General features: G+C 38.5%; 1 protein-coding gene across 1 annotated transcript in view; it reads right to left on the reverse strand.

The window, feature by feature from the left end:
• KIRREL3 (kirre like nephrin family adhesion molecule 3) overlaps positions 1-26,582 on the reverse strand; it is a 2,095,651-nt gene that overhangs the window by 696,894 nt on the left and 1,372,175 nt on the right. The window contains exon 5 of the mRNA XM_044081102.1: positions 21,457-21,607. Coding sequence (XP_043937037.1) covers positions 21,457-21,607 — 151 coding nt within the window. The remainder of the gene's footprint in view (positions 1-21,456; positions 21,608-26,582) is intronic.

Here is a 26,582-nt window from a genome sequence, read left to right on the forward strand (position 1 = left end):
TTTTGGTAGATCCAAATACACCACTATAACAGACATGTCATTTTCAAGAGCTTCTAATACTGGATTATAAAATTATACACAACACTAAAAGTAGATCTGCTCTTCGTAAAATAATGTTCGGTAAGATCCAGTAAACATCCCTGAATATTTCAATTTAGGATCTGTTGACAAAAACCAAGCAAAGGCAAGGCTCCAGGTTCTCCAAAAGATTAATGTCTGCAAACACAAGCGCTTTCGCTAAATGCTTCTTCAGGTGTATGCCATATTAATCTAAAACACTATTCTTATACCATTCAATCATAGTCACATGATCCACCATTTAAGACTTAAAGGTATAAAGAATTCTCCAAAACAACACATAAAAGCACATGTAGAAAGCATATCACATACATAAAAAGTGTATCAAAAACATAAAAAATATAAAATAGACATTTAAAATATTCATAAAGATATAAAAAATGCTTAATTGATTAATTGGTTTGGTTCCAACTTTTAACACAAGACCAGCTCATTCTTTAATTTACAGATAATTAATGTTCTCTAGGCTTTATAAGCACAAGCGTTGTTTTCTGCTGTAACCTAGAAATTTTAAAACTTCAAGAAATAAACTGCAATAACAAATAAACAAATAAGTGGAACAAAATAAGAATAAAAAGTATAAGAAAGCAATGTAAGCAAACAAGAAACAAAAAAAATGCAGTGGTCTTAATTATCAAGAACAAACCCATCAAAATACAGACCTGTCAAGTTTGTGCCTTTCCATGGAAGTGCTGTCACCCTGTTGCATGCTTTTCTTACCTGCAGGGGATTTGAAAGAAATATGCACTCTACCCAACTGTGTATATTTGAAAAAGGGGCACCATCACCATAGTGGACTTCTTTCAGAATTCTAGTTTCTGATGTAGTAACTGTGTCGCAATGCATTTATAGATTTGTAGTCTTATTCTCTACATATGTATCAGCCACATTAGTGATGCAGACTACATATACCGAAATGCATTGGGTCCTCCATCTTACAATAGGTTGCACTGATGTGAGTTGGTGGTGTGTCCCTTATGTTTGAAAGGTGTCAGTTAGAAGTTTCAGAGAACCAGGGTCATCCTTAAGGGCAAGCAAGGTATTTTTTTTTCCTTTTTGCTAGTGAAATCAGTTGCAACTCAGGATTCTGATGCTGATAGCTGTTTGTGTTCCTTTTAGTAGAGAAATGTCGTAGCTCAGAAAATTTGGTCCAATGTAAGCCATGCATCTGTGTGAAAGTCAGGTCAAAGTGTAGTGCTTAAAAGATTATTTCAGTTCAAAGGGGCTCTGCAACATGGCTGCATTATCTCTGTAACTTGATTTCAGACTGCTTAGTAAGTGATATATAAATTCATCATAAGTGTTAAATTGCAGTTAAACTGGATTGTCCCTAATTACTTTGTAAACCTGAATACAAAGAGGGTTTTTTTTTCTCTCTTTATAGGCTTGTGGTAATTAGAATTAGTTATTCCAAATACTCAGCATTAGAAACACTATTTGTTGTAATGTTTTGACCAGTGCCACCAGCAATTAGGTTTGCATGTAGCAGATACTTGTTTAAGTTGTACTCACTATCCATGCAGTGTCCTTAGTAATTAGAAAAATGAATGCCCTTTTTTTCCTTGGAGTAGTCATTTAGCATGCCCTTAAAACATGCAGCTGGTACCTCTGAGCTGCTAATTGGTAATATTATGTTTGGCATTAGTGCTCTACTTCAATTGACAAGTACAAATAAAGAAGCATCCTTTATGCTATTTCCATTTCTTGTTTTTATATAGTTGTATTGACTTATGGTTGACAGTGGTAACTGGGTAGGTTTGCACTTCTATAAACCTGATCTGACTCTCAGCTGTCCAGAATTTTACTGAGTGCCTAGATTTTTGCCTCATAGTTTTGCTCTGTTCCTCATAAAATTTTTGTTCTCCTGACAAGTTATTGAAGACTGAAGTCTCTAAATAATGACAGACATTTGAGTTCCAGACTTCATATCCTCCAGAAAATGCATGATAATGTAAAACCCTGTTATGTTAACAACTTACTAAGTTTATAAATGCAGTATTTAAAATATTTCCTTGATTTGGGGGGTTTGCCCTCCTATCTTTATTTTATTTGTGCTGAGAATTATTCAGTGTTACAGGTTGGAATATGAGCTTTGACTTGTGTTTCTCTGAAAAAATACATTTATAGAATGTTATTATTATTATTATTATTATTATTATTATTATTATTATTATTATTATTATTATCATTACTGTTACTATTATTATTATTTTTCTGGCAGTGTGAAACCAGGTACTTTGGATAGACAATCGGGTATGGGAATGAAATCATTGACCCTGCTGTTGCAATCGGGTATGGGGATGAAATCATTGAACCTGCTGTTTATTATATTCTGGTTTTGAAGGACTGATGTGTAACAGAATGAAGCTAGCTTAAATATAAGCTGTGACCACTGTTTCTGAGAAACAGAAATACATAAATGTATGTGACCTGTCTGTGAAAGAATGGCCCTTCTGTTTGTTGATTTAATTCTGGCCTTGTAGAACTAATGCATCTTTATTTTATTTGTGCTGAGAATTATTGTGTTACAGGTTGGAATATGAGCTTTGACTTGTGTTTCTCTGAAAAAATACATTTATAGAATTTTATTATTATTATTATTATTATTATTACTATTATTATTTTCCTGGCAGTGTGAAACCAGGTACTTTGGATAGGCAATCGGGTATGAGGATGAAATTATTGACCCTGCTGTTGCAATCAGGTTTTGGGATGAAATCATTGACTCTGCTGTTTATTTTATTCTGGTTTCGAAGGACTGATGTGTAACAGAATGAAGCAAGCTGAAATACAAGCTGTGACCACTGTTTCTGAGAAACAGAAATACATTAATGCATGTGAGCTGTCTGTGAAAGAATGGCCCTTCTGTTTGTTGATTTAATTCTGGCCTTGTAGAACTAATGTATCTTTGTGTGAAGCAAGTTGGAATACACGCTGTGATTACTGTTTCTTGAAACATAACTACATTAATTTAACCATTTTTATTGTGTTTGAGACCGTCCAGATACTTTGGGTAGAACTGGTATGGGACTGCCTGCAGAAGAAATAACTGTCACAGCTGTTTGCTCTTTTAATTCTGTTTTTGGAGCACTAACATTTAATTGAGTCAAGTAAGATGGAAAGCAATCTACAACTACTGTTTTAGAGAAACAAAAAAATATATTAATAGAACCATCTAGATACTTTGGCTAGATGATGGGTATGGGGACTGCCTGTGGATGAAATGATTGGGTTTCTTGTTCATTGTTATAGTAATACTTTGGGAGGATTAATTGTGTAAATGAATGAATTAAGCTGGAATACAAGCAAAACAACTCTTTAAACAAATACCAGTCTTCTTGATATGAACAAGGAGTTAATGTACCACACCAAAAAATGTTATCAGGAGATTGTGTATTATAACATTACTACATTAGCAATAACTTTTACTGTTGGAGTGGCGGAATATGGTTCTCTATGTGATGTTGAATTACTTCTCTATAACTTTTATGGGGGTAGGGGAGCAATATGGCTCCAGTGTTTAGAATTTGCTTACCTGGGAGAAGTGTGGGTGGCAAGGGGGAATGCCCAAAAATCTAGGATATACCATTTTGTGATGGAACCTGAAGAAAGGAGAAATTTAGTACCTGCCACTGTTTTAAACTGGACTAAATAGCAATGAGAGACTGAACAACCCAGTGACAAAGACAGTCTAGTCAAAATAAAACATAATGACAGTTTATTTTAAGGAAAAACAGTGACAGAAAACAATTAAATTTGTTTACTTCTGGGACATGTCATTGGAAACTGAATGCCCCGATGCCCTTACTGATAGTTTTGGTTTGAATGTGGCCAGTTAAATGGCTTTCTTTTTAGTACTAATGTATTAATATAACTTTACAATACAAGATATTTTCTTTATTTGGCAAATTATGTCAGATAGGACTCAGGAGTGTCCTTATGGCAGGGTAGCATTAATACAAAAAATTAGATGCTGCATTATATTATGTATCTTAAGAGGGGTAGAGATGTAAGCTGCAGATATATAGGCTGTATAATAATAATAATTATTATTATTATTATTAAATGCAAGAAGTTGCACCTTATTATACAGGATATTTTTCTTCATCATAGGGAAACTGTTGGGACTAAATAATTAATAGTGTGTCATTAAAAAAACATTGGTAGTGTCACTTTGGTAGAAGCCATATATGGGGATACTACCCCCCCCCAATTACTGTATGTGCTTGTGCAGATGTGTTTTGCATCTATTAGCTGAATAGGACAGTAGGTAATATCTAATTCTTGGTGAGCAGTGTTTCCCTCACAACATTTTTTTGTTTGTTTTACTTAATGTATTTACAGTTTGATAAGTGGATTGTCTAGCTGGGTTGTAAGTCTATTTTCATTGAAACCACAGTGTCAAAAAACACAAAAATAAATATGAGACCAGTGTAAAGATATAGAAATATGTATTCATCTGCATTATATAATACTATTCAATGATGTATGCAAAAACACAAGTATGCAAAAGAGAAAAAAATTTAAGGCAACTAGTAAATTTAACTGGTCATCACATGATTTCATTGTTTCCCTCAGCTGGCCCAAACATTAAATGTTTTACCTCTTGCCCATCACAGGCCATGGTTTCTATGCTTGGAATTCAGTGTGCGTGCCAGATGCACATATGTCAATGGCAAAGCATGGCCATTAATGACACTTGTAAAATTTGTTAGCTACCAAACCTCTCCTATGTCCTGTTTTAGCCTGGTGTAAAACGCATATAAAAACAAGGGGGTGATGACAAATTATCTCTTGGACCTTATTATCACAACATTAATCAATATTGTTAATGAACTGTTTCAGTTTACATAATTTTGTGTATTTTAAACATGAAAGTTAAGCAGAACAAGACTCACAGAGTAAGACAAATTTGAATCTGAAGGCCTCTGAAGTTCAGGAAGTCCCATTACTTTCTTAAAGTACTTCAGGACAATGGAAAAGCCTAGAAAAACAATCTGCATTGCAATTTCATATCATTTTCTCGTTCTTGCTACAGCCTTGGTGATCTCTGAGAAACCATCATAGCCCATCAGTTCCAGTTCAGTCCCTTTCCACCAGTGACAACATAATAGAAACTAAATTAAATAAACTTAAACAATAAGTTTAATAAAGTTTTTTAAATAAACAAAATCTTCCATTATGACCACTTTAGTTATCTGGTTAACAAATAAATAAATGAAAAGAATCAATGTGGTACCCAAGCCATTCTTTAAGATTTTTTGCACCCACTTTTAGGCAGCTTATCGATCTCTTTCAGCTGTCAGTTAAAGTGTGACATTCCTGAGTGCTAACAGACTAAATCACAGTTGCCTAAAGATGTGTCAGAAGGAATAGTAACTATGGGTAAATCTTTTCATCTCAACAACAAAACCTCTTTTTGCATTATTTATTCATCTTAAACAGTAGTTTTTAATATTTAATACATCTAATTCATGGCCCTGAATATCATATTCTCTATAACCAAAACCACAATTAAGTTATAGTGAGACAAAAGTTCTGCATGTGGTCCGCCTTTCAAGCGCTATCAGTTTGAATGGAACAAGGCACCCTTCACGGCTAGTGGTACAATTGTGATCAACACTGTCATTGTTAATGAGCTAATGGACTACTGATGATTTCAACGGTCCCAAATGTTTAATAATACAAAAGGTAGATACCTGTTGAGATTCATTCTAGTATATCCATTTCAATATTGAACTCTGATGAAGGTAGCAAACTAGCTGAGGCAAATCGTTTATTGTTCTGCCGTATTAGACACAATTTTTGCAGATTTCCCTAAACTGTGCTCCATCTCCATTTCAGTTCTTCTTCATTGTATATTATCTTCTGCCTTCCCCGTGGAACCTTTCATAACATTTTTGCCAAGCAGGACATGTCTCAGTGTCATTCTACAGGTCTATGTCATTACTCAGTTACTCATTTCTCCTTTTTCCAAATGTCTGGAAGCAGCAGTATCTAGATAAATCACTTCTTACATCAATAGCCATGTCATTATGTATAAATAACAGCATGGGGTCTGCAGAGGTGACTGGACCTTAACTGTGTACCTAACACTAACTATAGCATTCGGTGCAGCACAGAAAAGGAAAACTGGCTGGGGTATTCTATACAGATGCATCAAAAGTCTCTGACTTGGAGAATCATTGCAGAGTTCTCAACAAACTCATGGTATGCATGATTATGAACTTATAATTAGTTTCAAAACTTCATCTATAACTGCTCCTACAAACACGGAGTCAACCAAATATGTGACCATCATATTACATTTTCTATCAGTGTGTACCATTGCTCAGTGCTGAGTTAGCTTCTGTATGCCTTTATTAACCCTTTTTCACTCAACTGACCACCCTTCATCTCATGATTCTGTGCAGATGATCTAGTTATTTGGTTCTCCAGGCCACTCAGCTGACACCATCATGTCACAGGACCTTCACAGGATACACCAGTCACTCAGTAAGCTGGAACACAGCTTGGGTTTTAATAACAGTGAGGCCTGCTCAATGGAACATCACAAAGATCCAGCAACAACCCTGAAGATGGATTGTAGTATTCCTCTTGGTAGCACCTTGCAAACGGTGAAACAGTTCATTTATCTTAGTCTGTGATTTGCTCTTCACTCCTTAGATGATTAAACCATATTGAAAACAAAGTCCCAAAGTAAAACCATTTTTAAATATCTGATATAAAAAGTCTCACTTTACTAAGGACAGAAGTGAGAAGTGTACAGTGTCAGAGGGGTACTGCTGCTTACCCAGGAATGTGCCCTGCCAGCTGTAACCATGGCAGTGCCTATCATTTTGTAAAGAATTCAAGTGACATTGAATAAAACCTGCAGACTTAAAATACATGTTCTTAGTATGGATTAAAGCTCTGCTGTGAATGAAAACAGACTGTCCCCTTTTATCAGAAAGCTCTACAAGTTCCTGAGTAAGAAGCACTGCTCCACTCCATTCTAATTTAAAATGAAATCCATATACACATTCATTACAGACAGTCATAACCAACTGAGTTTCTTTAATAAAAGCAATGTCTTTCGGCTTTTCCCGGTTAGGGTTCGCCACAGCAAAACTCTGGTCTGCTAATGATTGGCAGTGGATTTTTACGGTGCAGAGTTGCCAGCCCAATGCCCAGCCTTCAAGGAAGGCACACCCATTCACACACGCAACTACCTGCATGTCTTTAAATGTCACTCGACCGCGGGGAGGACATGCAGATTCCACACCGATTCTCTTTAATATAGCCTCAAAAGTGCTTAGAATGCAACATTATAGATATATCAATATTTGCTCACCACATTGTGAATGCTGTTCCATTTAGTTTCACAATTTCTCCCTCATTTAATCTATTCAAGACTAATTTAAAATAATTCAGTATAAAATAAGCTATATGTGGGCACTTCTTACTTAATTTATTTTTTATGTATTGTTCAAATAATGGGCCAAATGGTTCCCCTTCCCGAACCCATATGACATGTTTTTTTTTTCCTCCACCAGGTTGAGAGATCTCCAGTCCTTTCATTCCCAGGTAGAAGCAAGAGTCAGGTATTAAGGAGCAGGCTGATATAGCCTGTCCTATCCACACTCACTTTTTTCAGATTGAGAGCTTGACTATATCTACCTGGGAGGGTGCCTCTGAGCTTCTGTAAATGTTCAGCCTCCCAGCTGTGGACTCTTCATGCTGTGGGGATTTAACTACATTCCTGCAAGTGTCACCACTGCAGGCAGCCAAGCTGCCTCCCTCCCTCCCTCCCTCCCTCAACCCCTCCCCGAATTAGCAAGCTGGCATTCCTAGAATTAGTGAGCTGGCATTGGCCACTCACTTCTATCCCCCCCCCCCCGCCCCTCCAACATCATTGCCACTAGTCAAACATGGGCCATCTGAGGTACAGTCATGCTTTTATCCTTCTGTGTCACAGGGCTTTTCTGACTCCATCTTGACCCCATTGATAACATCCCCACTTTATTTTGTGACAACATAATCAGGGCATGTCTGCTCCACAGATGGATAATTAATACAGACTTATTTACAGCTATGAAGACATGAGTATGCAGTAAGTACTGTGAAGAATTCAGGTAAAATATGAAGATGTGGTTCGATAAGGAAAGCAGAGGTGTATAGCCATGATGTTGTGATGTACTGAATGCAAAAGGAATAGTTCTCAAAAAAAAAACAAACATTAGATGGAGCCATAGTACCAAGTATTCCATTTAACGTATGAAAAGCACATGTATAGAAATGTCCTGAGATCTCTTTTATTTCTTAACTATTGATGTTTGCAAGCACTGGAAAGGTTCCAGACAATACAACTTAAAACAAGTGGAATCCATGTACATCTTGAGGTGCTACATTTACTACAGACATTCTTTGAGAAACAAATGAAATTGCCATATTATATATTTCTTCATGTTGTTGTTCCTATTTCTGAGTTCTTTTGTTTTTCTCTAAAGATGAGCAGGTCTTTTTCTCAAATGGTTCCTACATGTTGCATCTAGTAGTTTGCTATGAACAGGGAAGTGCCGTATCTATGGCTAACTCTTAGTATTATCGCTTCTATTTTGTAGGTCAGGTACAGCTAACTAAGATCATGCCCCTGTATCACAGAAGACCTAAATTGCATTTATTCTGAAAAATACACATTTGACCAATAAGCTGTAGACAGCTAGCATGGGATTTGTAATATCCATCTTTTCTCCTGCCAGTTCAAGGGTGAGAAACTTTTTTGACATCTACCCATTATCTTGCAGACAGAAGAAATACTTGGCTTCCAGCTAAATTAACCAAATTGAGTTATTACTAACGTTAGTTGGTAGATTGCATTGCAATGGTTTGACTGAAGGAAAAGATTCAATGATTACCAAGTTTTCTGCATACAGAATGAGGTTAGGCAGTTTATGGATGATTAGCAGATGTTTTGCGAACAGACTGAAAACCAACTATAGGCTCTTTGGGACACCTACAAAGATATTTTTAGGAGGAGAGAAGGTATAATTTGCAAGTAAAGTAAAGGTTCTTGTTGAAAGATATCGCAGAAGCACTCTAATGCTGTGTAGTGAAGCTAAAGGCAGACATTGGAAGTCGCCATGGTGCAGGCATTGGTTAAGGGAATGAGCAGTGCTTTCATCTGTTGTCTTGTGTCATCAGTTGAAATAATAGCATCTGTAAGGGTGAAGATGGATGTTTTCATACTTCCTCCTTTCATAGATCTGTGTTGATAGAGAGAATGTTGTACTGCTACAAATAATTTGCGGTTTGGGTGTGCACTGCTTTCTTGGGCATTTGGCCAAGGTGAACCAGTACTCATACTGGCCTTTTATCAGATATAGCAGGTGTGGTACACTTAGGTACAGTCACTTGTATGGGGGGGGGGTGCCTGTTTGAAGATGGAGTGGCTGAAGTAATGAAAATTGTCATCTCTGCATTGATTCATAAGCAATGGCAAGGGGTCACTGGTATCTGCAGCCCCAGTGTAAGACAGAGGTTTGTTCAGTTTGGCAATGTTTCTAGATTGTATGACTCTGAGTAGAATACATTAGTTATTGAAAGATAAAATGATGATTTTTTGATGTACAAATTATGAAATGTAACTATGTTGCATGTTTTACATTAAAAGCTGTGTGTTTTTCTCTAGCCACTTTTTTAAATGTTTTGATGTACATGATATATATATATATATATATATATATATATATATATATATATATATATATATTCACACACAGACACACACACACATTTGGTTCTTATGATGTTGTGTTTAATGTCTCATCTGAAAATGTTGCAGGAATAGTGTTTCTCACTTAGAAGAAAATTTTACTTTTCATTACATATGTAGACTTTACTTTGGTTATATTCCCCATGTCAAGGGGCAAACATTCTAATTTGGAACTGACCGATTTTGGATGCTTAGCTATATCAGAACCTGACAATGTAAGGCATTAAAATCATTCGACTCATAGACACCCAAACAACAGGAAACATTTAAATTAATAGCTGAATCAATGAAGCTGAAAAGGGAATATGGAAAAGTTCACACGCCAAGTTAGCTAACAAAAAACAACAAACAAGCGACTGCATAAAAGAAACATAGCAATTAAATAATTTTTAAAAATCAGTATTATATTCACACACAAGACTATAGGAAAAAAAGGTGGCACATAGTTTCTACACGTATGATCATTTTTATGATGATCATGAAGATTGTCACCCCCTCCCGCCACATTTTGCCATAGAAATGCAGTTCCTTACTGTTCTAGAAAATTAAATAAAGCATAGGTTCCTTTAAAGCTGGGCTTATGCATGTGTCCATGTATATGGTTTTGCAAATGAAAGTCTAAAAGATTATGACCTCAACTTTTGCATGCAGTTGTTGTTGTGTGTGTGTGTGTGTGTGTGTGTGTGTGTGTGTGTGTGTGTGTGTGTGTGTGTGTGTGTATGTGTGTGTGCGTGTGTGTGTGTCTCTGTGTATGATCTTGTGTGTGTGTCTAGGTGGATGCTGCTCACATTATGATATAAAGCATATTTCCCAAATGTAGAAGCAGTTCCAACTACTTTCAGCTTTATCTCATATATTCCTTTTTTCTTTCCAATAATTTTTTCAGCTACTTGCTATTCTTTCCTAGTGATGCCACAGTATTATTGTTCCTAATCTCCTAGTCACATTTTATAATAATTATCCATCACATGTTGCCCACTGCTGTTCTATATACCATTACCTAAGGATTTTATTTTATAGCCCTTCTCAGCTAATTCCTTGTAATGTCTTTTACATTAAAGTCTCTCCTTGCTCCTCTTTCATTCAAACTTGCAAATAGAATGACCTCACTAACTCTATAATAAGACTTTGCATTGCCTTAACTTTCTACGGTGGGCTTTCTGCAGCTTTGACAGGTACCTCAGCCATTCTACTATCTTTCACAAGCACATCTGATCCTGCATTTATTAGCTTTATATCCACTGCTCTCATCTCATCAAAGCTCATCTCATCTGCATGAAGAACACACTATCTGAATAGTCTGTCTTAATATAAAACAGCTCCTTGCAATAACAACTGTGAAAATGAATTGACAGAATTAGTTGTATTCTCAAATTTGCCAAAACACACTTCCTTGAAAAAAAACTGCAAGCATGAAGCTATCACTGGACTATTTAGCATGGTAAGATACATTACTCTAGTAAGATGTCTCTTCCTTCCTTTCACGTTTGTTATCACCACTTTTTTATTTATTTTGTATTTATTTATTCAATTAAAAAATTAATTAATCTATGTAAGTGTTCTGGTGCAGGGATCCTATTTAAATGTGACTCAGGAAATAAGGCAGTACAAAGTTACATTAAATAGTGATTAAAGAGATAGAAAGTGATTTTACGTATGACTGGTGCATCAGTGCCTCCTATCTAACTGTGGAGTTTATTTTCAAAATATAGCAGTTCGACACACCTTACATCTTTCTTTATCTTCATCATAAATTGTTAACCAACATCATAATATGTCCAAATATGGCCTTATTAGCAGCACCAAATCAAGGAAATATCCTTATTTTTTATCTTATATCCTTACTTTCCATTGGATCTTCTTATCGGCATGACCCCCAGAATATGCTCTAACCTCCAAAGAAAACATTGTAACACATCTTGAGAATGGAAATCACTCTACTGCTAGAGTTCATAAATATCTGTGTGCTTTATCACTGAAGGACATTCCTAGCTTCTCTATATAGCAAGCATCTGTTGATAATAGCACCATCTTTTGACAGACTTCAGACTTCATTCCTAACACCATTCTGGATTAGGGGCCGGAGTGAATATTTCTAACATCATCCTGTACCAAGGATCGACAAAGGAAATTCGTACTATCATTGTGTGCCAAGGATTTCTGAGGGGCAGTTCTAACAGCTCTACTTCCAAGGGTCTGCAAACAATGGTCTTAACATCATCCTGTATTCAGGAATTTTGAATGAAAGTGATGCATCAGATAAGGGCATCAGCCAGTGGCTTAGGTCTGCAAAACCTTCAGCCAGTGCCTCAGTCTTCAGTGGACAAGCAGATTCTCACCCTGTTTCCATGATAAATAAAGCACAGTCCTAATATCTCCATATGTCCAAGGTCCACAAAGGATGGTGCTGAAACATCATCTTCTACAGAAGGTCACCGGAGAATAGTCCCAACTTTAGCAAATGCCCGTCATCTTTAATGAAAAGCCTTATGTCATTCTGGGCACTGTCCTATCATCACCTTTGCCCAGGAATTGTGAGGGGTAGTTCTAATATCTGTTCATACCCAGGGTTAACAATGAATACTTCTTTCATCAGTCAATGTTCAGGGCCTCTAGAGGATATTAGTTACATAACCATGCTGACAGGTTTTGCCAAAGAATTGTTCTAATATCAGCAAATTTCCACTGTTTGCACTGGACAAGCCAAACATCATCCTAAGCTGAGGGCCTATAAAGCACATTTATGATATCACTCACTTTGTAGGACCCAAAAACAATAGTCCTAATATCAATGCCAGTTCTAAAATCACCATATAACCGGGGTCTGGTAAAGATGTTCCTAACATATTGTTGTATCAGGACCTGTGAATAATGGTTCTAACACTCTGCTTTGTCCACTTCAAGTTCAAACTTAGGTTAATTAATGTGCTTGCGACCAAGTGCCATACAAATAAAATATAAAATGCATCAATCAATGAACAATATGTAAAAACAGACACTAGAAGAATAAATACACTGAAAAAATTAAATAAATAATTAAAAAGTATTTGTGCTGGATTAATCATTGTATACTAAAGTGAATTGAGTCGCAACAGTTTTTAAAATCCACTACACTGGGGAAGTCATTGAGCCACTGAAGAAGAAGGTTCTGCAGATGAGGTGCTTGTTGTCCAAAAGACAGAGAACCAGATATGTCTAAATACATTGCAGGGCCCTCTATCAAAGCCAAAGATGAAGAATGAAAGGGCCTAGCTAGGCAGTTCAGGAAGCAGGAGTTCCTTAATATGGAAGACTTATATTGTATAAGGCCAAGACAACAGCAGAATCGATCAAACAGGCAGCCAATGGAAACTCCAGAGAACTGCAGTAATATGGTGAGATGTCAGAGTACCTATGAATACTCAAGCAGAGGAGTTCTGAACTAGCTGTAACTGATCAAGCTTACAGCAGGGGAGCCCTAGGTAAAGGGTGTTGAAGTAATACAGACTAAAAGATATTAAAGCATGTTCGACCACTGTGAAATCTTTTGAATGAGAAGCTATTTAATATATGAGATAATATTGATATGAAAACTTGATATTTTCACTGAAGATGCCACCTTGTCTCTAAGTGTCAGTCTGACAATAATCACATCATGGGACAGTCCTAGTGTTGTGCTGTGTTGTTTTCTGAGGTAGGGCTGGATATGTCATTCTTAACATCAGCCTATCTGAAGAACACACTGACACAGGGATTTTGAAGGGCAGTCTCACAAAAGATGGACTTATAAACAAGCAATTGCTAAGATCTGCAAAGGACAAGGCAAGCGTCTTGTTGTCTCAAGTTCTGTTAAAATCTTTATGGCACCCTGACACTAGGGCTAGAGCCAGTGAAGAAAAATTCTAACATCACTTTGTTCCAGGGTGTCTGTAAATGATACTCCTAATAACACCTTGTTTCCGTAATCTGCAAAGGATAGTTGCCATTAGCCTATAACCACAGTAAGAAGTAAACAATAATTACTTACTATGCATTGGATCTGTAAAGGGCAGTCCTAACACTACTCTGTGTTAAGGTTTGTGAATGAAAGTCCTAAAATTATCCTGTGCAGAGGGCCGGCAACCAATACACATAACATCATTCTGAACTCAGGCACTGTAAAGAATAGTCCTACCATCACCCTGCTCTCTCAGGGTCTCTAAAGGACAGTATTTTAAACCTTAGTCTTAACACCACAATGCAAAAGAAAACAATCTTAACATTGGCTTACTCCAGACTCTACAAAGCATAGTCCTAACATCAACGTGGTCACCCTCACTGCATCCACAAAACATAGTGCTGACTATTGTGCCCAGGTTATTGCCATTCCTTTACTCGTATCTTAGAAGCATTCCGAGGACTCTCATATCTTCAGCAAATATTTAGTCTTACCTTTCTACACCATTCCTTTCTTTGCACCAATAAACGTTTAAATAGCGTAGTCCTGAAATATGGAATGCTTTTCATCCAGGCACAGAGAAACTTAATGGACGCTAAAAAGGCATGTTAGAGAAGATGCAACTATGTTTACTTAAATATATGACTTATTTCAGTGGTGTTGACATGCAGAATTGCACAGAATGTATTCCTAACAACTATTGCTCTGTAATTGGATATTTTTTTTGTTTTGTAGAAATAGGTCATAGATGAAAAGGGATAGCTTCACTTAGGAGCTTAGTATTAACAAAATAAGTACAACTCAGCCTTCATCTAGAGTATGAAAAGACAATACTGACATCAATCATCTCCTACGGGCTGCAAAGCTGTAAAGAACAGATATAACATCCTCTTCTACAAAGGATCTGCAAAGGTTAGTCTTTATATCATCAGGACATATTCCAGCAGAAGTACTCGCCATTGTAGCTTCACCTTCTGTCCAAGATAGGTCATTGTTTCTCTCCCAAAATCATGGCATCTGTTTAGAAAAAAAGCCTCATATTAGTCTCTCTTCCTTGCAAGACAGTTCTCTGCCCAAAAGAGAGTTCTTTGCCAATCACTTACTGCAAAGCACTGCCAACTGTCCATAACAGAGACCTTCACTAGCCTTATCCTGCACAGTACTGCCCGGGACACAGTCCTGTACCAGTGTTCCTTCCTCAGAACATTGTTCAATATCCAGAACATGTGTATCACATTGCAGCATTCACAGCATTGTCCTTTGGGCAGGGCAAAACCTGAACATCTTTTTCACCTACAGCACTGCTGTCTATCCAAGACAATGCCATGCTTAAATCAGCTTCCACACGTTACTGCCCACTGCCCAGGGGATAGCCCAGCCCAGCCCCTGTCACATCCTAAACAGTACTGACCTTTCATAGTCTAAAGGAAAGCCTCAATCATTTCCTAAAAGCCATGCACTCTGCAGGTGACAGAACCCTGCACCAGTCCCTTGCATGCAGCAAGGCCATCTGCTGAGAAGAGATCCCTTCCTCACAGAAGAACCCTGCACTAAACTCTCACCTCTGCTGAGGAAAGAACCCTCCAGCAAACCTCTAAGCCTCTTACCTCAAAAAATCTGGACAAAGTCAAAACTTATTGTGGGATAAAGGGACAAAAATAGGGACAGATTTTAAATAATGGTCTTATAAAGTTAGAAAATATGATAGAATAAAAGGTTTTGTATTAGAATGCATTTTCTAAAGAATATGGGGTCTGAAAATCAAAAGTCTGTCATCATTTAGTGACATCCATCTTCATTGATTTGCTAGAAAACCAAAACATTTGCATGGAACAGACCAAAAATGTAAGGCAAAAATCTGACTATTCTGTATAAGTCTGGACAGTTTAGAGGTATGGCTTACAGTAATCTCTCCCTCACAGTCATGTCTTTAGCTGGGGATAGATCCCTGCACAAATCCCTTGCTCACAGCAGTGCCTTTTAAGAACAGAACCCTGCAATAATCCTTTACCCTTGGCACAGCTTTCTGCTATGGACAGAACCCTGAGTCAGATCCTCACTCACAGCCATGGCTTCTAGTCAGAGGTACTGTTATGAGTCTGCTCTAACTAGAAGTCATGGCTGTGAGTGAGGAACTGACAGCCATGGCTTCTAGTCTGCTCTAACTAGAAGCCATGGCTGTCAGTTCCTCACTGACAACCATGGCTTCTAGTTAGAGCAGACTCGTAACAGTGCCTCTGTCCAGGAGAGCATCTTGCAATAGTCTCATCCATTGCAGCACTGTATTCTGACTATGGCAAAGTCACATGTCAGTCCATATCCTGCCAATGTTGCTGTCTTCTCAGGAAAATGACCCTCACTACCTCCCTATTAAAACAGAACTGCTCTGCTTGGGGTAGATCCCTGCAAATAACTCCTTCCTCATAGCACTGTGAGTTTTCCAGCACAGACAGTGTCTTGTGCTAAGGGCAGAGGTTTGGATGCCTCCCAATATTGCCTATTTAAACTTGTCATTCAATAACTTTCACGAAAAAGTACCTAATTGTTTTATGTCCTGATGTCAACAGCAGCCTTCCCCCAGATCAGCTCAGTTTGTGAGGGCTGTTTTCAGAACATCACAAACTATATTCTCTTTACAAGTGCAAAGCAATTTAGTCTGATATCCTAGCCATTCCACCCAGTGGTATAAATATTGGTTTTAGATAATGGTCACAGTGGATGTGACACTCCGACCACATGTACAAAATGAGTCTGTGCTCTTTTCTATTTCAATAGCCACAGTCAAGCATGTATTACCTGCCCTGACCTGTATATTATACAACTCTACCCTTCTTTCACGTCTGTTAGAAATTATTCTGTTATCTGTAACTGCAGCTCAGCCTCTTTCATTATACTCCATCCCAGTGCACCCGACAATTTAGGGTCACTCCGTGTGTTCTCATCCCATACATAGGTTCATAGGTTCATAGGTTCATACTAGGCTATCTGCCCTAGGGCATTTATAAGCCTAGCCAGAGTGTGTTTGGCTTTCGCCACCCATTTTAAATTAATTTTGCTATGCCCTTTTTCGAGGTTAGTATACTGTGCCTCTGTCTAACAGTGACACAGAAGTGATACCCGGGGTAAACCTATGATCTCCCATCCACTCATCAAGATTCCTCTTGAAGAGAGTCAATGAGGGACTCTGCCTAACCTGGACAGGGATTTTATTCCAGAGTGAAGGGAGCCTCTGGGTTATGAATCTGTCCCTCCAGCATGTCCTATTTATTTCAGTGCTGAGGTTCAAGTCTCTCGAGCGCATAGCTCGATGGGATTTGGATTTTCTGAGGTGCAGCATGTCCATTAATTCTGGGTTGGACATGGCTTTATATGTCAGGCACAGATCGCCTCTGAGCAGGCGGTATGCCACTGAGTAGAGCTGGAGTTTCTTTAACCGAACAGCATATGGCATCTGTTTGAGCCCTTTGATCCTCTTGGTGAGGTACTTTTGGGGTCTTTCCAGTTGCTGCAGGTGTCTGGTAAGGTACATCCCAAAAGGGGCATTGTACTCAATTATGGGCCTGACGAGGGATGAGTAAAAAGGCTCGATGACCTCCCTGGATCTAGATGTGAATCCCTTCATGATTAGGTGGGCTATATAAAATGTTTTTCTAACCACTTTGGCCACATGGTTGTCAAATGAGAGATTGCTATCAACTTGGGTCCCCAGGTCCCTAATTACTTCTTCTGTACTTAATGGATTACCACCTATGTGGTAATTTGTGGGCACTTTGTTTTTGCCAAAGGGGATGACTATACACTTTTTGGCATTTAGCTTGAGGCCATGACTCTAGCACCAGTTGTCTGTTTCTATCAGACCCTTTTGGAGGATGCTTGTGTCAGCTGGAGAGTCGATTATGGCACCCAGTTTGCAGTCATCTGGGAACTTGGTCAGCCACAGTCCTTCCATGTTGGCCTGTACCTCCGAGAAATATATACCGAACAAGAGAGGTCCCAGGACTGAGCCCTGTGGGATGCCACTTGTAACTGGTTTGGAGTCTGACATGGCTCCAGCAATTCTAACCATGTGGGTTCTGTCCTTGAGCCAGTTTGCAACCCATCTAGTGACATAGGGGTTTATATTTAAGCTGGTGAACTTATCTATAATGCCCGAGTGGGGTATTGTATCGAAGGCTTTTGCAAGGTCCAGGTAGGCTGTGTGGACCACCTTCCCCTCGTCAATGGTCTTGGTGACTGTTTCAAAGAAATTGACCAGGTTTAAGAGGCAGGATCTGCCCTCAACAAAGCCGAACTGGGTAGGATCCAGTGTCTGTAGGTCCCCAATATCTTTATTTATGAGGTCCATGATGATCCTTTCCATAGCTTTGCAGACCAAGCTAGTCAGGCTTATGGCGATAGTTTCCAGGATCCGTTGAGGCACCACCTTTGTGGAGAGGGACCACTGTTGCTGTACGCCACTCTTTGGGTAAATATCCTGTAGTAAGGCTGAGATTGAACAGTAGTTTTATGTTTGGGTTTAGCTCTTCTTGGAGTTCATATAGGACGCAGCCCGGGACACTGTCTGGTCCCATTGATGCTGTGTTTTTTGCTTTGGAGAGGGCGGCTCTTACCTGAGCATCTGAGATGTCAGGGGGGCAGCACTCTGCTGGGATCGATATTTGCCCTTTTGGTGGGGGGGGGGGGAGAAGTTTGCACTGAACCTGTCATCTAGAATGTTGGCAATGTCTGTGGGTTTGGTGTATTTTTTGTCATTTTGGACTAATTCTGAGCATATCTGGGAATTCCCACCCAGGTTCCTAACGTTACTAAAGAAAGCCTTGTGATTATCCTTAGTGTCCTGTGCAATTTTTCTCTCGAAGATGGCCTTAGATGATTTTATGAGTGCCTGTAGTTTTTTGCTAATACTGATCAGAGATGCCTTCCCTTTTTGGGATTTTGCTCTGTCATGTAGTAGCTTCCTCCTTCTATTGTATAGTTTGTTTATGGCTGGGGTCCACCAGACAGGACATCTGCCTTTGGAGGATTGGGTCTTGGTTTTATTTGGGATTGCATGATCCATGCATTCCTGAAGGTGTTCATAGAATGTGTTTATAAAGGATTCTGCGGTCTGGGCCATATTTTCCACAGGCCCGGGGGCTTTAAAGGATTCCACCTCGGTTTTGAGGAGTGTGAAATTTGCTTTAGAGAAGTTTTTCACTGTGGTTTTCTGGGCAGGGGGTGGGGTCGGGATGTGAATATCCAGTGAGATTAGTTTATGGTCTGATATTACCAGTGAGGGATACACTTCTGGTATGGAGCATAGAGTCCCCATGTTGGTGATGATCAGGTCCAGTATGTTTTCCCCTCTTGTGGGAGTGGTAACAAGTTGTTCCATAGCATTTGAGTTTATAAATTCTAGGAACCTTTGGGCTAGGGTGTTGGAGCTAGAGTAATGCTCCCAGTCTATGTTTGAGTAGTTGAAGTCACCTAATATAATGGTGTTTGGAGAGACCTTCATATTTCCCAGTGTTCTCAGGAAGGCCGAGTGGGGTTCCTGGGTTTGGGAGGGTGGTCTGTAGCAGGCTATAAACTGGAAGGCAGTTTTACCCACTGTTAGTTGCACATGGATAGTCTCTGATGCTTCATGCTGTGCCACCAACCTGGAGGTGTGGGTATCTTTGACGAATATTGATACTCCCCCTCCTTTTGTGGTTCGGTCCAAGTTTTGGGGCCAAAAAGCATGGTATGAGGTATAACCTGGTAGTGCTGGGGTGCTCTCTGGAGCCTTGAACCAGGTTTCTGTTACTGCACAGATATCAATGTTCTCCATGCTAAGGAGAGTTTCCAGTGCGTGCATCTTGAGGTTTAGACTTCTGGTGTTGAGTAGCATTACTCTTAGTTTCTTATCCCTTGTGATACCTATGGAGGTGGGTTTGTCTTTTGAGCCTTGCCTAAAAAAGGCACTATGGGGGTAGCAAGAGCCTTTGCCAATATCCTAAAGCCCAGGGGTGACAGGTGCAAGCCGTCCCTAGTGAAGCATCGTGGCTTGTCGAGCATGTCATCCCAGGCTGACAGGCATTGGATCCCCTTTGAATGACACCAATACTTAAGCCAATTGTTGAAATTGATCATCTTGTCTTCATATTGTGGCATCATTCTTGGTGTGGGTAAGATGCTACTCAAGGTCAGGGTCATACCGGCCTGGGCTACATGCTCAGAGAGCTCCTCTATGTCTCTTTTCATGTAGTCCATGGAGGTATGTCTCAGGTCATTCACACTAGCATGGAGAATGACTGAATCATATTTGTACTTGCCTTGGAGTGATCTGAGTGCTTGTGTTATGTGGCGGATCCTAGCGCCTGACAGGCAGCTCACCGTGACCTTCTCCTTGTTCAGCCTGTTGATCCTTCAGCATATTCTCTCCTCATGCTCCTTTAGCTGTTTTCTCCTTTACCAAAGGTCCTGCATCACCACACCACCACTCCCTGTTGAAGTCACACCATGACATTATTACTTTTACTGTAACTGAGGGTTATTGTACACGTTTAATAATCAGTACCACATATTCAATTTCTTATTCATCTTAACCCTCACAGATTTGAGCTTATTCTTAAATCCTCACCTGTTCTCCGCACACTCATTTATTTGCTCACAAGCTTCTACTAAGTCTTCTGTTCTTTATCTGCATACACACCTCAGGTTATTCGCATATACTACTTCTATATAAATGATTAAAATCCTACATTTTAATGCCTTCATAATTTCACATACTCTGATGTTTCTCGCGGCCTTGTTTAACATACCTTTCTCTTAAGCTGCCATTTCTGAAAATTGGTACTTCTGCTTTTATTACTGCCTTTCCCATTACTGAAATAAATTCATGTTGCTCTTCATTTTAAGCATGTGAAGATGTTAGTTTGTTGCTGCACAGTTCTGTTGTCATCTGATTTATCATGTGTAATTGTGTGAAATGAGCTGTGTGCTAAATTTTAGTGCAACATTTTGCATTACTGGGGAAAGTATCACAGACAGAGGTTGTGGGGGAGTAATCTGCATATTTTTGCTGAAAGAGGTGCAAAGAATCTCTAGAAAATATATTTTTGTTTTCAGAATGGGATCAGAAGTGAAAAATTATATGGTGTAAATTATTTAGTAATGTGTGCTTTTTTAAATTTTTTGTTCATCTGATGTAGATTATTTATTAGTTTTTGTTAATATATTTCTGTTTAGCTGTATTGATACCTGTTAATGTTTCTCTGACCTGTTCATCTGTTAGAGTTTTGCTGACTTGTGCGTTCAATTACTTGGAGTCGATGTACTGAGCTGCATTCATTAATAGTTTGACTGATGCTATGAATCCAAGTGATCACACACTGCTTGCTGAAAGTGTAGAATAATGGACAGGAGGCAGCCATCTACACTGAACTATTCTTTAGAACTTAAATAGTGTTTAAAATAATTCTTCAGTTTGCAAGCCTCTGGGATGCATAACAGAACAAAAATATTCTCAGAAATTCATTTTGTCATTTAGATAATAAAATTTGAGATGTTGGAAGCACTATTCCCTGTACACTCCAGGGAACAGATAAGCTCTGACTGTGTCATAATCTCTTACAATGGCCAGAATAAATTTACTTTTAAAAATGTTAACTCTAAGTTACTGCATGACTACAAGTAATTATTGATTTTGACATACATTTACAGAGATACATAGTTAAATAAAACTTACGCTGGATGTCAATGGTGACAGCTGTCTCCTTCCCGCTGGGAATTGCTTTGTTAGTGGCCCGACAGACAATAATCTGTCCAGTTTCAATATCTGATGGCGAGACATACAGAGTGCTAACAGTGCTTTCTCGTTTCCCATCTCTCAAAAGAATCTGAAAAAAAGATAAATGTGGAAGAAGTCAAAACATTTCACACTGCAAAAAGCAATGAATAAAAAAATAACGTTTTTATTTATTTATTGTTAGTTCATTTCTTGCATGTTTGCCCAGTAGCAGTTTAAAACCACAGATCATTAACTATTAACATTTATAGCTGCACATCTGACATCTCTGGGTCCTCCAGCTTCCTGAACCTGTACCTGTACCATTCAGTATGTCACAAGCACTCAAGTGGCTTCACAAGGTTAAAGATAAACTACAATGCCTCTGCTGTGTTTTGTGAGTAGACAATACTGGTTGGTAGCAAATACTGTCTGGAAATGCAGTAACTGGGCAGGTGAAAAATAACCATACTTGACCATCAACCAATCTCTATGGGAATAATCTTTAAGAAAAACAATAATTAGCTACGTAGCTCATGATGTAGAATTACCTTGCAACTTCACATATATTTCATGGCACTCAGATCTCTTCCTGTAAATTTCACAGTTGCTTTTGTACTTATGACATTCTTTTATTTACACACCTGTACTACTAAATATGTTATAGCATTGTCTTTGCTATTGTCTGAATGGATTGAAATTGCTAAGTGAATCAAATACAGTTTTCCCTATCTCCTACTGTACAATTTTCTTTGAAATACAATTATACCAGCAATTTCTTCCACATCTCAGTCTTCAGGTTAAGAAAATAACATAAGAAGTGTGAAAACAAAACTATAACAAGTTTTCTGCATTACTATTCTCTACCCACAAAAGTTGGAAGAGCCTACTCAACTATTCATTAAAGACTCTTTAGGCAATGCCAATCAACATATAACCAAACACTGATATGTGGGTACTATCATGGACATTACTGTATCATTTAGAATCCATCCCAAAAGTGTGTGACAAATCATGATATATCAGTTAAAATTGTATTACAGTCTCTGACACACACACACACACACACACACACACACACACACACACACACACACACACACACACACACACACACACACATTTAGCTTGTAAAGAACAGCAAAAAATGTAAGCACACCTAAACCAGAATATGGCCTTTCATTAGTTTTCCTTCATTCTACCACCAGTATGCAGCTTCTGCAAGTTGCATCCAATATGAGAACATTCATCATTCTTTCTGATTCATGTACAGAGTTCTGCCAGCCTCTGCGAAAGATTCACTGACTTCTGGTTACTGCCAGGTGTAATCTTGGCTTATCACTTTATCCTTAAAATAGTACAGGAAAGACAATACCAACATTTTTGGCAAAACTATTATTTGGATTTGAGATTACATTTCGTCCAGGAATTGTAGAAAGAACTTTTGCTAAAGTATGGTCATCTTGCCTGAATCAAGTGCCAGCTGAAATTCAAACCAAACAAACCATTGAGGGTTTTAAATGAAAACTGAAGAAACATTGGTTCAAAAAGTGAATCATATTTCAGAGGTGATGGGCAATGCTCTTATATACATGCAATACAAATATCAGTCAACTTAGAAATCTTGCTTTTGTAGATATACCCGCAGAATGGGTGTACTTAACTTTTCTTAATATTTCATATTTTACATTCATGTCTTTTTTATTATTTTATACTACACACCTTCTTTATTTTTGTAATGTTTTACTTCTATTAACCATTTCCATGTTATTTATTTTTGCTGTTTATAACTGTTCATTTTGTTGTCTTTCACTGCTCTGTGTTATTTATTTTTGCTGTTTATAACTGTTCATTTTGTTGTCTTTCACTATTCTATTTTATTTATTTTTGCTGTTTATAACTGTTCATTTTGTTGTCTTTCACTATTCTGTTACAACTGCACTGTGATGGCTAATTTGTCTTCTTAGGGAGTCTATGTCTCATGGATGTACTGGGTCAGTCAATCAGTCAATCCTCACAGTAACCAAATAGCTACATAAAATAAGTTGTTAAAATACTTGTAAGGAACAGATAAGATTATTTTTCTCTAGGTCTGCAATAACCGTCCATCTAAGAGGAGACACTACACTGACAGCTACAGCTAAGCAGCAGTCTTCCAAAACTAGCCCTGTGGATACAATCAAAAATTAGTACTGTCAATCAGTATGATATTTTCAAGGTTGGCTTTACTCAGATGATACACTTTTCCCTCACACCTCACCATCCTCTGTTCCTCACTGATGATCCTCATTCACAGGGTCAATTGACCCCTTCCAACTTCCATTAGACTGACTATGACCATGTTTGGGACTAGTAAGGAGCCTAAGGCATCCCAAGACAACATCACATTGCTGCCAAGGGGTTGTTATTCTCTGTCTCTCTCTCTCTTTCTTCCCCTAACCCTTTACATGCTCAAAAACACCCAGCCTGTGAGCATGACATGCAATAGGCAATAGTGCTGCACCAGCCCTGAGTTCTGCAAGGATGGGAGCAGAAATGCATTGTCCACGCATAGCACCACACAATGTGTTCATGCCCTTCTGCTTCTCCCAGTCACCCATATATGTTAAACAGAGTACCTCGCTGACCCTCTTCAAACACAACCTTGATGAGTGGATGGGAAACCAAAAATTTCTCCCAGGGGTTTTACCTGTGTCCCTCATTGATAGGGATGACAGGTGCTGACTGAGGTTTCTTTTTTGGGGATAAACTCTTGGCTAGGCTTGTAAGGGCCTCAGGGTCATTAGCCTAGTAACCTCCTATGAGCTTATGATCACTCCTAACTTCTGCAAGGGGCTAGCATCAGCATTAATGCCTTGCCCACCCATAGCACCCCACAGTGCGTGCATGCTCTTCTCCTTCTCCCAATCACCCCTTACTTCTGCAAGGGACTGACAGCAGAAATGCCTTGCTCACTCACAGCACCACACAGTGTGTGCATGCCCTTCTGCTCCCAATCACTTCTCACTTCTGCAAGGGGCTGACATTAACAGAAGTGCTTTTCTGACCCATAGCACCACACAGTCGTGCATGCCCTTCTCCTTCTCCCAGTCAGATGGTCACGCCCAACTTCCCTGCATGCACCATCCAGCTCATGAGCTTAGTTTGTCAGGCTTTAGTCAGGGCATTATTCTTCTATATCACTGCAGCAGTCTAAATAATAAATACAGTTATAGGATGCATATTTTTACCAGGGATCACAAAACCATTCATATAAAAAGTAAGTGTTGAAAAGGCATGGCTACATTGCAAATACTCAAGATGAACAGGCAAGAAAGAGTATACACAATTCTTCTAATTAGCTCCAGTGAAAATAGACAGACATTATGTGGTTTACAGTTTGCCAGAATGACATTATTTTTTTTCATGACAGACTGCATTGATTATTAGTTTATTTTACCTTGCTTGTTAGGTTCCTGCTCACAGTATGCTGTAGCAAAGCTTTTATATTTATGGAGGAACACTGCCCCTGCAGCCTCTTACACTTTTCACATATTTCCAGCCAGCTAATCAAAAATTTGTTCTAGAGAAATCTGTATGCAACTGTAATCATGACCTAATTTTAGTTGGATCATAGCTGATGCAATACACTGTGTCTGTATTACAACCATGCTGTTCAAAAATGCCTGAGGTTAACTTGAGTCTCACTGGATCTAATTTGAATGTTTAGAAGTCAGTCAGTACATGTGACTTAGTATGTTGGTCATGCCAGCATTAAGGTAACTTTTTCAGGTTTCTTGTTACTCAGCTGTATTCCTTGTGTTAACAGTGATTAGTAGATTTTTGGTAAGAATTGCAGAATTTATTGTAAATCTTGCTTTATCTGTGTTTACATGGTTTGAACATTTCTTTTCTTGCAGCTGTTTAGCTATATCATGGCTGAAAGGGGATCCAGTGGTCTAGTCCACTTGACTGAAAAAAAACTTAGTTTATTAAGATTGAATGGTACTGTGATAGTATAATTCCCCCTTTTCAGGGAAATGCTGAAATCACGCTGAAGCTTTTACTGAAATCCATATTGATGTGTTCTAGGGAGAAACCATGCCAAATGAAATTTAGCAGTTTCTTACTATAACCTCACATTAACAGCACATGTACTACAAGCAATACATTCCCTTAATTTTGACCAGGGTTACCTTGCTATATTTTCTAGTAACTGAAAGGTTTGATTTGGTTTATGTATTGTTTATTTACAGTCTTGAAAAATATCATTATACCTTATGAGGGCTGCTGTACTTCTACAATCTTATATGCTTTTTACCTGGGAATAGTTTTTCTGTTTGATACCTTAGATGGCAAATTCAAACCTTTTAAACATTAAAAAAAATTTTAAATAAAAAATACAAACTATAATTGTACTTGTCTGATTGACCAGTAGGTGGTGATAGAGCATCATTTTGGAGGTGCAGAAAACCCTGTTCAGAAAAGTACAGGGGAAAATGTGCCCTAACTGTTGCATGAAACATTCAGTCAGTACTAGTGTACCCAGGAGACAAGCCATGCCAGTAGTTACTTTATAGGCAGCTGGGAATAACTTCCAAATGATGTTCATGGTTTGTATATTGCTAAACATATCCTTTTTCATTTCACCAATTTCATGCATTTAGAAAATGCATGCTGTTCCTTTCCTGAGTGTTGGAAACTGCACATTTTAAACAGTGCCCATTTAGAGAGGAGACCAAAAGAGAAAAGGTTCACAAGTGTTGTATAAAAAAACTGTCTTTCAGCTTTTTCCTGGTTAGGAGTCACCACAGCAAAACTCCGGTTCGCTAATGATTGGCAGTAGATTTTTAAGTGCTGGCTTGCCGGGCCTAATGCACAACCTTCAATGAAGGAACGCCCATTCACGCATGTCGACACACAGAACATGCTCTAACTGAGAATCGAACGTGCAACGTCTAACTGTGAGGTGACAACGCTACAGCAGCACCATAGACTCCATAAAAAAAGAGAAGAAAGGAATACTTTTATTTTTATTTTTATTTATCATTTGTTGACCGGGAAAGTCCGACTAGGTTCCACAGAGCCTGTTTTCAGCGGAGGCCCGG

The sequence above is a fragment of the Protopterus annectens genome, chromosome 8.part0 (genome assembly GCF_019279795.1).
Source record: "Protopterus annectens isolate FY-2018-M chromosome 8.part0, PAN1.0, whole genome shotgun sequence".
NCBI lineage: Eukaryota > Metazoa > Chordata > Ceratodontiformes > Protopteridae > Protopterus > Protopterus annectens.